We start from the raw sequence: 16,258 nt of genomic DNA, 5'->3' as shown, positions 1-16,258 counted from the left end.
TAACTAGCCAATTATTAAGCAAATAGGATAGCATTATTTGGGGTATAGAGGTTACAAGGCTTGAAAGAATGACTGCTTTCTATTACTCAGAAATTAGCTAATGATTTTATGGAACTGATGATAATTATTTACAAAATTTCCAATTTGACCTAACCAAGTTCATTTAACCCAGAAAATAAAATTTAACTCTACTCTTATGGAAAAATTTCTGCCCAAAATGGAAAAAGTAGATGATTATTATCTTGATGATTTTACTTCTAATAGCTATAATAATAATAATAATAATAATAATAATAATAATAATAATAGAATAAATCTCAAATAAAATACTATTTTTCTGGGCATTGAAGTAAATAAACAAGAGCCTCAAAGCTAGAAAACATGTCAAGGATTTTAGAAAGCTAAAGTCAAAAGTATTTTAGGATTTACTGATTCTGTTCTGTTATCCTGATTCATATCTGGCCACTAAACCCAGATGACTCCAGAGAAGAAAGTGAAGCTGGTGACTTTGTACAGCATTCTCTTACTTAAATCCAACTCACCCACAAGACAACATCTCGCTGACATCATGGTTTTCGAGAATGAAGGACAAACAATCTTCTAATACAAGAATAATGGATGGGAACCTGGCCTTTGAAAGCCAGATTACTTTGTATATTATCATTTGGCCAATTAGGTGGCACAGTGGATAGAGCTTTGGACCTGGAGTCAGGAAAGTTTGAGTTAAAGTATGACCTCAGACACTTATTAACTGTGTGGTCTTGGGCAAGTTACTTCACAGTTTCCTAATCTATAAAATCCAGAGGGGAGATATTCAGATTATGGGGAAGGAAATGGCAAGCTACTCTGGTATCCTTGTCAAGAAATTCCAATATGTTGCAATGTATTTTCAGGAATTCAATTACATTTATAGAGAATTGGACACATCTAATTAACAATACCATTATACTTATGTGGAAAGCATACTTTTGATTGTGTGGAATGTGGCTAGTTTGCCCACTGTCAGATGCTACAGTTTTATGAATGGTTTTACAGAAAATTTTACCATAGAAATCAGCAGTAGAGAGAGTTGACTTCGATTGAATACCCCAAGAACTAGAAATGCTCTAGAATTGTAAAATAGTGTTTAACAAAGGCAAAATTCTAAGAAAACGTATTAAAACAAGATTAAAGCATTAAAATTTGGTTTGAACTAACAAACTAACATCGTTAAGAAAATGGCAATGTACACAGCTAATCTATACTTAAGATTCTCCCTGATATGGAGCTCATAAGAAATAATTACAAAGGCAGAGAAGAAGGTCCTTATCACCTACCACTAGTGCAATTGACTCCTATCTGGTCTCCTTGGCACTCCAATCTAGCTACCAAGTTATTTGAGCTTTCCTTTTCTTTCTTCTCCCTTTCCCCTCTCATTTTTCCTTTCCTTTTTAAATTTTTGCCAAATTATATGTAAAAAACAATTTTAACATTTGTTTTTACAAATTTCGAATTCCAAATTCTAATTCTCCTCTTTCCTCTCCACCTTGAGAAGGGCAAGCAATTTGATAAAGATTATACATGTGCAGCCATGTCAAACATTTCCATACTAGTCATGTTGTAAAAGAAAACAGATATTAATAACAATGTTTAACATACATTTGAAAATATTTTTGCAGGGTAGTTTTCTAAAATGTTGATCCGATCATGTCACAGTGCTTCCTCCTGCTTGCTGAAGCTCAACGAGATCTATCACTTTTTTTGTCAAGTATAAACTCCTCTATGTGGCATTTAAATTTCTTCATCACAAGCCCTTTCCTATCCTATACTCTCCTCCTCATACTATAATCCAGTCACACTGGACTCCTTGCAATTCAAATGCCCTTGATTATTTACTCTATTTCTGTGCCTTGCTCTAGCTACATGCTCGGAATGATTCAGCTCAAATCCCATATTCTGCAAGAGGTCTTATATGGTCTCCCAATTTATTCTGTTATATATCTTTATATGTACCTGATTTTTTGCTTTGTCTCTCTGACCTGAATGTGGGCTCCTTGAATGCCTTTCTACTATCAATTCTTAGCTCAGTGCCTAACAAATGTTTATTGACTGACTTGTTGAAGTTGTAGTCAAAAGTGGAAAGATCCTTGCATAGAGATGATAACCAATACTTGGGAATGCCTACCAAGGGAGACGGTATAAGTTAAAAGAAACTGATGGTCTAGCACAGAAGTTTGGAAAGCCCAGCATTTAGGGGAATAGAATTAATGAAGAAGATAAAGAAATAAGAGAAGTAGAAGCATGTGCTTTCTCTGAATTTGAGAGGAAAAACTACCCAATAGTGTTGATTAACATTATCAAATATTGATCATGCTTTCACTGCAGAAGTCAGGAACAAGAAAACATAACAGAAAAGCAGGTAAAAGTATTTTTAAAAAAAGTAAATTGAAACCCATGGGTAAGAAATAGAACTACTCAGCATTTGGAATCAATGTACCCAAGTTAGAATCTGATTCTGTCCACCTTGTGTGACACTACAAGTCATTTAATGTCTAGGACTAGTTTCCTCCCAATCAAGTTAGGGGATGGACTAGGATCTCTTCTAGAATTTATTCTTCTATGTTCTTATGAAAGGATGTCTATTGTATCATAAAACAACACTGATTTAGAATTGCAAAGGTCCTTAGGTGTCAGCGATTCTAACCCCCATGCTTTGTAGAAAAGTAAAATAAGGTTTAGAAGGGATTAGGTGAATTACAAATGGTTACAGAGTTTTGTTCAATTGTTTTTAGTCACATCTAACTCATGATGATCCCATTTGGGTTTTGTGGGGGGCAAAGATCCTGGAGAGGGTTTGTTATTTCCTTCTCATCTCATTTTACAGATGAGAAAATAGAGGCAAACAGGGTTAGGTGACTTGCTCTGGCCCAGCTAGAAAATGTCTGAGTCCAGATTTGAATTCAGGAAGATATGTCTTCTTGACTCCAGGCCATAATAACAAAAATACAGCAGGAGTTTATATAGCACTTTGTTTTAGGTTTTTTTTTTTTTCCAAGGCAAATGGAGTTAAGTAGCTTGCCCAAAGCCACACAGCTAGGTAATTATTAAATGTCTGAGACCAGATTTGAATCCAGGTACTCCTGACTCCAAGGCCGGTGCTTTATCCACTACGCCACCTAGCCGCCCCCTATAGCACTTTTAAGTTTATAAAAGTGCTTTACACACACATTTCATTCTCACATCAATCCTGTGAGGTAGGTGGCTTTCACATTCACATTTTGCAATGAAGAAACTGAAACTTAGGGAGGCTAAGTAACTTGTCCAGAGGCACAAAACAAGTTAACATCTGAGAGCAAATTTAGGTCTTCATCACTTCAACTTCAGTACTGACTCTACCATAATACTTAGCCACTAATAGGGAATCAGGATTGAAAGTCCATGTCTTCCTGATTCTACAGCAGCACTCCATTCATTATATTGTACTGCCTCTCAGGGCTGTGATCAGAAGTCAGAAGACCTGGGCTTTCAGTCTGGCTCAGTCATTTCATGGTTGTGTGGCTTTGGGTAAGTTACATAGCCTCTTCATAAAATGAGGAGGTTAATGAAGTGAATTCTAAGTCCCTTCCAATTTAGAAATTCTAAAATTCTAAAAAGGAGGAAAATGGCATCTTTATTTTAATATAGTTTTTCTTTCAATCCTATGCACTCTATTTTATGTATTTAGTAATACAGTTATCCTTTCTATATTCACAATATACTGAAACTGTAATAGAGAAAATCAAGATGTGGAAGAGATAATTGTATTACTCTAAGGGGTATACTGACTTCACCAAATTGCCAAAAAAGGATTCCAGGATACAAAAAAAAGATTAATAACTCCTAGTTACAAGAAATTTTTTTGGTGAAGATATATCCATTTGCACTCTCTGAGCAAATATAACCCTCTCAGATATTTTTATATTCATCCTCTAAAAGAGTTTGAATCTCTATACTATCCAGTCTATTTCATTTTGACCTAGGTTAACCAAATGCTTTAGGAGAGGAAATTTTTTTTTGAAAGCAAACATCTTAGAACCCATACAAGTAAAAGATGGAAATGCAGGGATTTCTATTTCTAGCTCCCTTAACTCATCATTAACTATTTACTAAGCTCTCACAAGGTGCCTGGCATCTAGGATTGCATAAGTATTTTGACCTAAGTGGGTGCCAGGAAGGCCTTCTCGACTTACCCTCCCTCTCCCAAATGCATCTGTTGACTACTTGTCAAATATGTGAAATTCCACTAAAGGCACACCTTGCCTAAATGCTCTTAAAAGGTTTCCTAAAGAAGGAAGCAAGAATTTATTAAGTGACTACTACTGCAGATAAAAAAATTATCTCATTTGATCTTCTCAATAACCCTTGGAGGTAGATTTTACTATTATCCTTCTTTTACAGTTGAAGAAATGGAGGCAATTTGCTCCACCTCAGAACAGACACTTGGAGTCAATGGAACTAGAGGTGAGGAACAGATGGTATGACTGAATTTGGTGTCCCAGTTCTGGACAGGTAGCAACTACTCTTTTCTTCTAAGGACAAGTGACAAAAATATAGGCATCAGTCTGTACCTCAGTCTGGAATGTGCAGTATACATGAGTTAGAAACGGATGCTCCCAAGCCAGTGAAAGAACTCGTTTTTCTACCATTGTACATTCGACATCATCATCCATCAAAACAACATCTTTCTTCAAAGCTTTTACTGCAAAGAATTGGTTGGTTTTCTTGAATTCCGCCAGGAATACCTTGGAGAGAAATAAATGATTGGTTTAGACATCATTAAAAAAAAAAAGGAAATAGAGTACACAAAACTCTTCTAAGAACTCTAGACTTTTATCTTGAGCCAGAGTAGAAATCTGCTTTCATTGACCTAGGGATTTATTTACTATATACTTTTTTTTGAAGTTTCCTTTAATAAAAATATGCTCTAAAATTTAATTTAGGATTTAGGACAATATTATAAATGTGGTATGGAATATTCTCTGGGTCTAAAAAATATAGCAGCTACTAGTTTTTCCAGGTCTACTGGGCTAAAGGAGGAAGGTTAGGTAATAATGTAGCATTTAATTTTTTGCCCTTAGTGTGTGTGTGTGTGTGTGTGTGTGTGTGTGTGTGTGTGTGTGTATATATATATATATATATATATATATATATATATATATATATACTTTTTTTCTGAGATGGTGAATGCAGAAAGTTAGATCTCAAGTGAGTGTGAATAAAGAATATCCTGAAGTGTCCATGTGTATTCACATTTGTACTATTTGGAGTATAATTATGTTAAACATGATGATATTTCCAGTCCAGTGGAAATATGTAGTGCAAATTGGAATAGCAGGGCCACTTCAGAAGATGAATAATTCCCACTAATTAGAATAGAGCTGTATTTCCATTTCTCTATTATCCTCTGTCCCTTTCTCCTGCCTCCCAGATTAAACTAGTATCAATTCAGGTAGGAAGACTTTCTTGGATATGACAGATGAGGGAGAAGGCCCAGGCTTGGCTAATTGGGATAACCGAGTGGTTAATTGGTCCCCAAATATTGGCAGTGTGTTTAACTTCGTGTTAGTTAGTTGTAAGTCATTGACTATCCCTGTGGATCAAGGGTATTGAGAAGTTGGATGGCCATTGATATGGTAAATATACTATATATGGATTTCTCATTCATACCCTCCTACATTTCTGCTGAATTTCATGAAAATGTATTTTGGGACTGGGAAAAGGTCTATCCCCAGGGATCCTGAGAATAATTAATGAGGATCACAACTAGATTCTGATTAATTGAAACAACAGAACCTTTGGAATGGTCACATTATTAGAATTCACATTGTACATTTCCATTGAGCTGGAACCATTTATCATATTTTACATAATTATAGTTTCAATTACGGTGAATTCAACTACTTCTCCCCCGCCCCCCATCATTTTGAACCTGAGGAGAGAGGAGAAAAAGACAGATATTTCTCTGGGGTATCATGAATCACATGAAAGGAAGACATGAACAAAAGGAGAAATTATAGAATCTCAATTGGAAGAAAACTCAAAGGCCTTCTCATCCAACTTATATGGATAGGAATTACCTCTACAACTTGACCATTAGGTTGCTGCTGTTGGCTTTTTGTTTTTGTGGGGTTTTTTTTGTTTGTTTTGTCTTTTTAGCTTTTTTGCTTTATCTCTCTTAACTTAGACTTCTTATGGTGGGAGAATCCAGTAAGTTTTTTCTCACACCTAGTCTAACTCTTCACATTGTGACTTCTAACCATCACCCCTTGCTCTGTCCTCTAGGACCAAAAAAAATTTAACTTTTTTTTCTACATTATAGCATTACATATATATCAATATTATCATAGATTCTCTAAATCTTCTGCTCTCTAGGCTAAACATCTCTGATTTCTTCAACTCATGTTCACCATCCTGATTTTTTCCCTCTTGATTTATCAATGTCTCTTCTGAAAATATGACACCAAGAAGAGATTATCAAATTTCATATGTGGTCTGGAGCAGGGCCATCACTTGCTTCATGAAGGATAGTAATCTTCCTCTCTTAAAACTCAAGACTAGAATTTATTTTCACCCTCCTCCTTCTTCCCAGGGAAATCCAATTGTTGTCAAGGCCTATTGATCTCACCTTTTCAATATCTCTCTATTATGCCTCCTTCTCTCCTCTGACACTACCACTATTCTAGTTCAGGTCCTCATTACCTCATGCCCTGATTATTGCAATAGCCTGTTGGTGGGTCTCCCTGTCTAAAGTTTCTTTCTACTTCAAACCATTTACTAAATTCAGTCACTAAAGTACAGCTTCAATTACTTCATCTCTTCCCTGCCTACTCAAGAAACTCCAGTGGCTCCCTAAAGCCCTCCACAAACTAATTCCCTCCTACCTTTCCAATCTTCTTACATCTTACTCCCCAGTACACATTCTGTTCTCCAGCCCTGGAGCAATCTTCTCTTCAAAACCAACTATTGACCTCTCTAGCTTTCTTTAAGTCCCAACTAAAGTCTCACCTTCTTTAGGAAGCCTTTCCTAAACCCTGTGCCTTCCTTCTATTAATTTTCTATTTTTCTATGTATAGGTCACTTTGTATATATTTGTTTATCTATAGTCTCCCCATTAGACTGTAAACTCCTTGAGGTTTGGAAGTATCTTTCATCTCTTTTTGGAATCTTAAGAGCTTAAACTGGCAAGTGACCCTGGGCAAGTCACAACACTGTTTACATTGGTTCCTTATCTGTAAAATGAACTGGAGGAAGAAATGTCAAACCACTTCAGTATCTTTGCCAAGAAAATCTCAGATGGGATCATGAAGAGTAGAATCAATTGGACAACAATAATAAATATTTACTGATTGAAGTGGGGCTTTATTCTTATTGTCTTTCACTTATATATTCTTATCTTGTGGTACACTGAAATACCCAGATATCTTTCAGTTTTCTTTTCTCCTTCCTGTACTGATTATTTAATTTCAAATCTGAAATTTTACATTTGTTCCTATTCAATTTGATTAGTCCATTGTTCTTAATTGTACAAACCTTTAAAAATTCTTACTTGGTCTTCTCCTAGTTTAGCTAAACTGCCCCATTTCATTATATTAGTAAATTTGAGTATATATCTTGTATCTTCCTATAAGTATAATAGTGGAGAACAACATGCCCACTCAAGGATAGAAGCATCGAACAGCTTCTGGTTAGGTACAGCTCCCTGGAGCACTCTACTAGACTCTTCTTTCCTAGGAAGACATTAAGTAATTAATAACTATTCTTTGGATCAGACTATTTAGTCAGCTCTGAATTTACCTATTGACGTATCTAGTCCTCCTCTGCATATTTTGCCTGTCAGAGAGACTTATTTTGTCTGCATGAGAGATTGTGAAAAGCATTGATGAAGTATAGAGGACAGCTAGGTGGTGCAGTAGATAGAGAACCTGGTCAAGTTACTTAACCTCTGTTTGCCTCAGTTTTTTCATCTGTAAAATGGGGGAATACTAGTCCTATCTGTCAAGGTTGTTGTGAAGAATAAATGATATTTTGTAGTATAGGCACATAATGGCATCATATAAAATTTATCTATTATTATTGTGTGGATCACCTCTGGCATTTATCCCTTGAGGTACCAGTCTACTAACTTTTTTTTTTTTAGACAAAGGAAATGAAGTTAGTCTAGCACAATCTCTTCTTGATAAAGATTGCTGGTTCTTATTGATTAATGCTTCCTTACTTAGTAAAAGTGAAGAGAAGAGAAGCAAATTTCAATGGAAGATGAGAGAGGACAAGATAGAAGAAGAGGGAGTTTAAGGAAGAAAAAATGAGAGGAGAAAAGCAAAGTCAATTTAATAGAATCTTCATTATTGTGAGAAAGGTATAAGTCCAGTCTTTGATATAAATTTTCATTTTCCTTCTGGTTTTTAGTTTGAACTGAGAGTTCAAAATTTTAGCTCTTTAGATAAACTATCTTGCACATAGTAGGTACTTAGCAATTACTTGGTGGTTTAAATGATTAAATGAGGTACTGAGCTGCTAATCTTTGTACATAGCAGAGAATTTGTAGATTTAATTGAATGACTTTCTTCTTCAAATATGCAAAGTCATTGGGTTAGGGAACAAAAAGGAAAAAAAACATTTCATTAACAATTAAAAGTACTCTTGCTATAATAATTTCTTTTAATAAACACCCCCAAGCCAGTCATAAACTAAGCAGCTGACAAGGTAATTTTAATTTACTTAATGTGCTTAGGAATTTCAGTAACACATTATAATTGTACATTAATTGATGACAAATGATAATGAAGGAAAAAATGATAATGAAGAGTGGTTATAAAATTGTTTGTTGTGCTTAGATTAATGCCAAAGGAATTTGTAGTAGGTGATATTATTGCAAGGAACATCTAAAAGAATTAAGGATGACCAGTTGCAGTTTGAAAAGAAGATAATTGTAATTGGTCAGGATTATATATAGAAGATTGCTGGTCTCCTTTTTGATTCACAGAATCTTAAAAGAATTGGAGGGGACATTGGCAGCCATCTCCTTCAATCTGTACCTGAACAAGAATCCTTCTACACCTTTCCTGACAAAAAGATGATCCTGTCTTTGTTTGAGGTTCTCCAATGAGGAGGAATCTCTGACTTCTCAGTGAAGTCCATTTCATTTGGAGATAAGTGTAGTGATTTGGAACGTTTTCTTCTAAGAAATCTAGATCTTCACTTTGCAACTATAGCTTCTGTGAGGCCAAAGAGAATGAGTCCTTTTTCAAAGGAAAAGTCCTTTAAATGATGACAGCTCTTGTGTCTAGTCCCATCCCCATCTTCTCAAAGGTAAACACCTCCACTTCTTTCAACTGAACCTCATTGGCAAACTGAGAGTCCTTGAGGAGGAGCAACATCCTGAAAATCTTAGCTGCAGCTCTTAAATAATTTTACCTTTGAATGAACACTCCAATGTCTGATCTTTATACTTCATCATAATTGGGATATGGGATGGAAAAGCACTTAGGTAGCAAATAAAAAGGTAGGTATACCCAATCACCCTATCCCCTTACTGTAATTCTATATTCCTCTCTTACCTTTAGTATTTTGGGTAAATGCTCCTTCCTAACTTTGCAATGATCCTTCTCTTGTCTTAACTGATTGGCACTTCTCTTTCCCAAATGTGCCTTGTGCTCTTTACACCTTTTCTCTTTTCTCCTATTTTATTTCTTGCCTCATAGCTGTCAAGCCTACCCTTTGAGCCCTTGGGCATTATTTCATTATTTCAAGACCAAGTCTTTCTCTGATTCTCCCATCTCTCCCCCTCTTCAGTTTTTCTAGAGTACTTTGCCTCTATCACTTTTTTTTGGTATCGTATTTGTTTTGGAAAACCCCTTATCTTCCCTCTTAGATAGGCATCTTTTTGAAGACAGTATCAATATTATTTTTAATCTTTATCTCCATTTTTAGCATAGTATTTTAGCATTTAGTTCAGAACATCCATTTGGGGATTTTGTGGCAGAGATACTAGAGCTTGCCATTTTATTTTCCAATTTAATTGACAGATGAGGAAACTGGGGCAACTCATGTAGCTACTAAATGTCTGGGGTAAGATTTGAACTCAGAATGATGAGTCTTTCTAATACCAGGCTCAGTGCTGTATTTACCATGCCACATAGCTGTCCCTATTTTGAATACAGTTAGGTGTTTAAGAAAAGTTGGTCAAATTGAAATAACTTTTTTAAACAAATGTCCTTAGAGATTATGGCTTTAGAGGGATATTGATAAGTTGGATAGTGTCCAGAGGAAGGCCTCTAAATTTTATATCAAACCAAACCATTTCTTATTGAAATGCTACTTAAATGAACTCCTCATATGGTTCCAGCCCCAAAATAATTAGCCCCACTGACAAGAATCTTTGTTCATTTTAATTTCTGGGAAGGATCCAGATGAACTTCCTTATCCTGTAACATACCTTGCCAAAACTTCCTTTTCCCAACATTTTGTGCAAAATGAAATCATCAACACTGAATTTCATCTTGAGGGATGACTGTTCTGTCTTCAGTACTGGTCCTGAAAGAGGTTCGGTGCTCACCATCCCTTCCACTGGAAGCTCCCAGGAGATTCCCTGAGGCTCTGAAATGAGCAAGCCAGTTACTGAAAATGAACTTTGGGAAATTTGATGACTTTCCAATCATACAAACTTCATGTATTTTGTAGTCCAAATATTCTATTTGAGGAGTGTGTGCTATTTAATTATAGGATAGGGACTTTTAAGTGCAGTCTGAGTTTCTTTGTTTTCCTCTTTAGGGGATATAGCTCAAGCTGATGGTTATGGATAAAATCCTCAATCACCCACTGATCAAAAATGTAGAACAAAATCAGACTATGAACAAACTAGGATCTGATCAAATCTGAAAAAAAAAGATTCAAATTTGACTGTCCTTTATGTCCCTGTAGTTGATGGCTTATCAGATCTATCATCCCAATGGTACTGATGAGTTTGGGAAGGATGCTTGAAAAGAATTGCAGCCAATATTTAAACACTGTTTGTACCTTATCTCATTTGATTCTCACAACAGCCCCATGAGATATGTACCAAGTCATGTAACATTTTTCAATCTCAATTTTCTCATCTCAAAGGGGGTTAATAATAGGACTTACCTCCTAAGGTAGTTGGAGGATCAAATAGGATAATATTTGTAAAAAGTGTTTTGAAAATCTGAAAACACCATCTAAAGTAATTTTCCCTGAATCTAAGATCTCATGGCATAGACTTTGTTAATGGTCAGCTTGCTAGATTTTGAGCCCATTTTCTCCTAATCAGAGGGGGTAGTACAGTTGAATAAGTATTTATTGGTTATTAATAGCCTAGAGTATGACCCAAAGTATGTCTATTCAACCTACCTGAACTATCAGAGGAAATGAAGAACAACTTTTTCCTTTTTTTCCTTGTTACAACACTTAATATCCTTAATGATTTAGGTCAGACATTCCTCCTTCTTTTAAGGCAAAGCACAAATTTTATTCTTTATTTTAAAAGATCTCCAAATCCAGAATCATCTATCCATTATTTTCCTTTGATTCACTTCTTAAGTGAAAACTGAACTACTTTCAAATTACTAATTGAAAAGTAATCTTGCTAAGTAGAATTTTGAATGTGGCAGACTATTTCTTCATGAAATTGCTCTCCTATGTGTCATCATCATGGTGTATAATGACTCTTAGGTCATAGAAGACCATGTGCTACCAGTAAAGTATAAAATATGAATGGTTCTACCATATTGGAAAAGATTTGAATGTCTGAAAAAGTCACTTTAATTGTCTCAGGGCTTACCTAGCTAAGAAAGGAGAGGCACAATGGTTGATCATGAGATGATGAATTGTGTGTGTGGATGTGTATTTGTATGTATACATGCACAACAGAGAGAACATCCAAGAATTAGAAAGTATTGAAAAGTAAGATCTTCATCCACAGAGGGAATATACACATGACATGATGGGTTTGTTGAAGTATTAAAGCATAATTGGGCCATTGACAATCCTACTCCTCTCAACTTGTCCTAGACCCCTGTGTTAAGGGGCATGTTAGAATAGGAATTCTGATAAGGAATATTTACTTCCTTGTTTCAGTTCTTTCCTATCAGTCAGTTTCAAGTCCAAAAAAACCCAATTTATTTTTACAATCCCTGAACTTGGAAGGATGCAATTTCTAAGGCACATCAAGAACTTTTTTGCTGCTATGCTTTTGCAAAAGGGAGGGGACTAGTGCCTACTACGTGACAGGCTACTGTGCTAAGTGCACAGTATTCACATATATATTTCATATATTATCTCAATTGAAAGGAGAATTCTAGTAGATACCTGAAGTTCTTCATCCTTATTTTATCATATTTTTACCTTCCTCCAAATTCCTATTTCCTCCTGTTCAAGCGCCCTATAATTTACTACTTCTTCTTCTTCTTCTTCTTCTTCTTCTTCTTCTTCTTCTTTCTCTCTCTCTCTCTCTCTCTCTCTCTCTCTCTCTCTCAGATTTTACAAGGCAGTGGAGTTAAGTGACTTGGCCAAGGTCACATAGCTAGGTAATTATTATGTGTCTGAGACCAGATTTGAACTCAGGTCCTCCTGACTTCAGGACTGGTGCTCTATCCACTGTGCCACCTAGCTGCCCCATTTATTTTGTTCTCGTGTGTGTGTGTGTGTGTGTGTGTGTCTGTCTGTCTAAGTAACTTGCCCAAGGTCACACAACTAACAAGTATCAAGGATCTGAGGTTGGATTAGAACTCAGGTTCTCCTGACTCCAGGACCAGCTCTCTTACCACTGTGCCACCAAGCTGCTCCTTTTATAATTTACTTTTGTGGAAATATCATTTCTGTTTCTCCTTCCAATAGCATATCTGGGCAATATAATCTTTTTGAGGAAAGAGACTCATTTCTATCTTTCTGTCTCAAGTGCCTAGGAGAGTGCTTTTCACATTGTAGGTATATGAAAAAAAGTTTATTGAATTGAATTCACTCAAACATTCTTTATAATTTTTCCCTGCTCTATAGATTTCTTCACAAGAGTATCTCTTAACATATCCTGTACTTTTTCCCCACACCCAATTTTTTCCTATTCTGTTTCATTTGAATAAAGGAATACATTTCTGAGCTACATATTTCTATTATGAATCTTATTCCATTAAGCCTCAATGATATTTATGGAGTCTATTTGTTTTCTTACATAACTTATAGAGTTCATTCACTTTGCTAATAATTATTATTGTGCATTTGTATATAGACATATGAAGATACGCATTTTATTGTCTTGGATTCTCTGGTGAATTAAGGGACATTTTTACTTCTAGTCTTTTGTTGTCAGGGATATATGTGATAAATAGCTTCAAAATCTTTTTGGACAGATTTGCCAGAAATTAGGCAAATACATTTTTATCAGGCCTTGTTAGTCATAGTCCATTCCTGGTCCTCATCTAATTTTTTTTTTAGCTTTTTGCAAGGCAAATGGGGTTAAGTGGCTTGCCCAAGGTCACACAGCTAAGTAATTATTAAGTGTCTGAGACCGGATTTGAACCCAGGTACTCCTGACTCCAGGGCCAGTGCTTTATCCACTGCGCCACCTAGCCGCCCCCCCCCATCTAATATTTTAAGCTATGTTCCAAAAATCCTGTTCTTAATTTTCAGTTGCCATCTTGCTGGCTAGCTTTTCATTTATCCAATCTGCCTTTCTCTTCTGATGCCCCTGCCTTCTATTGGTTGCAGAGCTGAAGATATCTAGTCTGTCCCTAAAGACTTTGGATTGTTGCCTTGGACTTCATTTTCTCTTGCAAGATTTTTTTTTTTTAAGGCAGTGGGGTTAAGTGACTTACTCACACAGCTAAATAATTATTAAGTGTCTGAGGCTGGATTTGAACTCAATGTCCTTCTGACTTGGCCAGTACTCTATCTACTGTGCCTCCTAGCTGCCCTCTTGCAATATTTTCTACAATATATTCTAGGGGTAGCTAGGTGTACTGGCCCTGGAGTCAGGAGGACCTGAGATCAAATTTGGCCTCAGGCACTTGATAATTACCTAGCTGTGTGGTTTTGGGCAAGTCACTTAACCTCCATTGCCTTGCAGAAAACCTAAAAAACAAAAACACCCCCCCCACCCCAATACAATATATTCTAGTTTCCTTCTGGCAGTATCAGCTGTTTTATGAATCACTAGAAGTAGATTAGGGTCATCAGGTCTATGGATTCTTGGGAAGGTGTTAGGCATGACCCAGGTCCATGTGTTAGGAAGACAGCAGGTCTTTTGGTAAGGCAGAGAAGAGGTGCTATCTTACCTTCAGCAAAGAACCACCAACATTACTACTTTACCATTATTCTAGGGTACTCTCTCTTCCTAGAGCACATGACAATCAGTTTAATTCAACAAACATTGGTTGAACACTTAATGTATTTATTTATTGTGTCCTAATTTATTTGAATAAACTACTGCTTTTTTTCTCAGAGGGTCTAGATTTATCCTCTATGAGAAAGTCTTCCTACCTATTTCTAAACTCTAAATGTTGTATTTTCCTCTACATTACATGGTGCTCTCCAACATCTTGACACAGGTCAGCATTCCTCTTTCTTCCTTCTGATCCCTTTATAAAACTTCATTTTCACCTTGAAACCTGTTTTTCAAGTAACTTTTTCTATTCTCCAAATTCTTGAGAGAAAAGGGATATTTCTGTAGACCCTTTTCTTACTAGAGGGAGAAGAATGTACACTTTGAGCTCAGAGAGCTTTTACTTGACTGTGGCAAAAAAAACAAACATTGTATATTCTAACAAGTCACTAAAAAATTCTCCTTGCCCTATATCCTACTGGCTATCAAGGAGATCCTGTGTTCTATTGTTCTTGTTCATAGCTTGTGATTATTTGTCAAGGGGATCTGCTGGGGGAAATTAGTAGAAAACTGGAAACTTGTGAGACAGAATCATATTATAATAAGTATGTCATTATATAATTATGTCACATAATTATTTTGTGATAATTATATTAAAAGGAATGTCACCACCTTTTAAAAATTTTTCCCAACTATTTCTTTGAATGGACAATTAGTTGCATCTTGCCAAAAGTTCAGGGAATACTCTGAGGAAGGTAACCCAGAATTATGTATATGAGATGGTATCTGGTTGAATCACCGGATACTTCCAACCTCCTTCTTCTAATTGGTTTTTAGAAGGTATTGGTACTTTCTCCCAGTCTTCCCATTTTTTTCTGACTGTTCCTTTCTAATTAAAACAGGAGTCACTTGGAGAATAGCTAAGCCTGCTTTAGAGTTTAGATATCATCTAGTTCAAACCCATCATTTGATAAATAAGGAAATTGAGGTCAAGGAAGGTAAGCAATTCCCCTGAGGTTATACATTTGTATGACAATTTACATTGCATCTTTTTGGAAACGATCTCCAGGATACACCTATGAAGTAGGCAGGCATTATGATTGTCATTTTACAGATGAAGAAATAGGGACTTTTTCAGTTACTGCCCTAGTAAGTAGAATAGCCAGGTCTCAAACTATGACCATTTGCCTCCTACTTTGTGCTCTTTCTCTATGCTATTTTATAAAGCATATAGGGACCAGATAGTCTAAGAACTTTAAAGGTATGAGGTTAGAGCCAATCATTAATAATGATCCCACTGAGGGCAGCTAGAAGGTGTCATTGTAGAATGCTAGACTTATTAGTTGTGTGACCCTGGATCACTTGATCCTTCATACTTCATACTTCAATTTTTTCATCAGTAATATGAGAATTATGATAACACCTACCTCCCATCAAATGAGAATAATACATGTTACATTCTTAAAGTGCTATGGTAATGCTCACTAGTATTATAATCCTCTTCTTCATCACTCATTAAAACTACCTTTTTTTCCAGATGTTGAAGTGGGTAAATATGGAATTGCTCCTTGTTTAACATGGATGGGGAGGCCAATTTCAATTGGACCTTCTCTGAAGATCTGTTCTGTGTCACGTAAGCATCGAGCCTGGGTTACAAACAAACAACAAATTAATCTCTCTTCTGTTAAAGGACCAACAAAGCATTAGTCATGGTACATTTCCATATTTGGAAGCTGAATGGGTTAGTAAACTGGGAGGATTCTGTCTGAATCGGGGTAACTTTCCTTTGGTGGGGAAAGGAAAGAATACAAGTTAAGGTAAAGGCAACTTTCCTAGTATCAGTTCCAATTATCCATGAAGAACCACTGTTCTCCCCCCCAATCCTTCTTGTCTAATCCCAGGACCTGG

The 16,258-nt window shown here is 36.0% G+C and overlaps 1 protein-coding gene across 3 annotated transcripts in view; it reads right to left on the bottom strand.

The window, feature by feature from the left end:
• Positions 1-16,258, bottom strand: part of PRKCQ (protein kinase C theta) — a 191,268-nt gene that overhangs the window by 71,852 nt on the left and 103,158 nt on the right. For all 3 annotated transcript variants that reach the window (XM_074194181.1, XM_074194179.1, XM_074194180.1), the window contains 3 exons: positions 15,876-15,996; positions 10,454-10,614; positions 4,587-4,760 (listed from right to left, as the gene is read on the bottom strand). In XM_074194181.1, the coding sequence (XP_074050282.1) occupies positions 4,587-4,760; positions 10,454-10,614; positions 15,876-15,996 (456 nt within the window). The remainder of the gene's footprint in view (positions 1-4,586; positions 4,761-10,453; positions 10,615-15,875; positions 15,997-16,258) is intronic.

The sequence above is a fragment of the Macrotis lagotis genome, chromosome 7 (genome assembly GCF_037893015.1).
Source record: "Macrotis lagotis isolate mMagLag1 chromosome 7, bilby.v1.9.chrom.fasta, whole genome shotgun sequence".
Lineage (NCBI taxonomy): Eukaryota > Metazoa > Chordata > Mammalia > Peramelemorphia > Peramelidae > Macrotis > Macrotis lagotis.
Note: the sequence above shows the minus strand (reverse complement) of the source record. Positions and strands in the feature narration are given on the sequence as shown.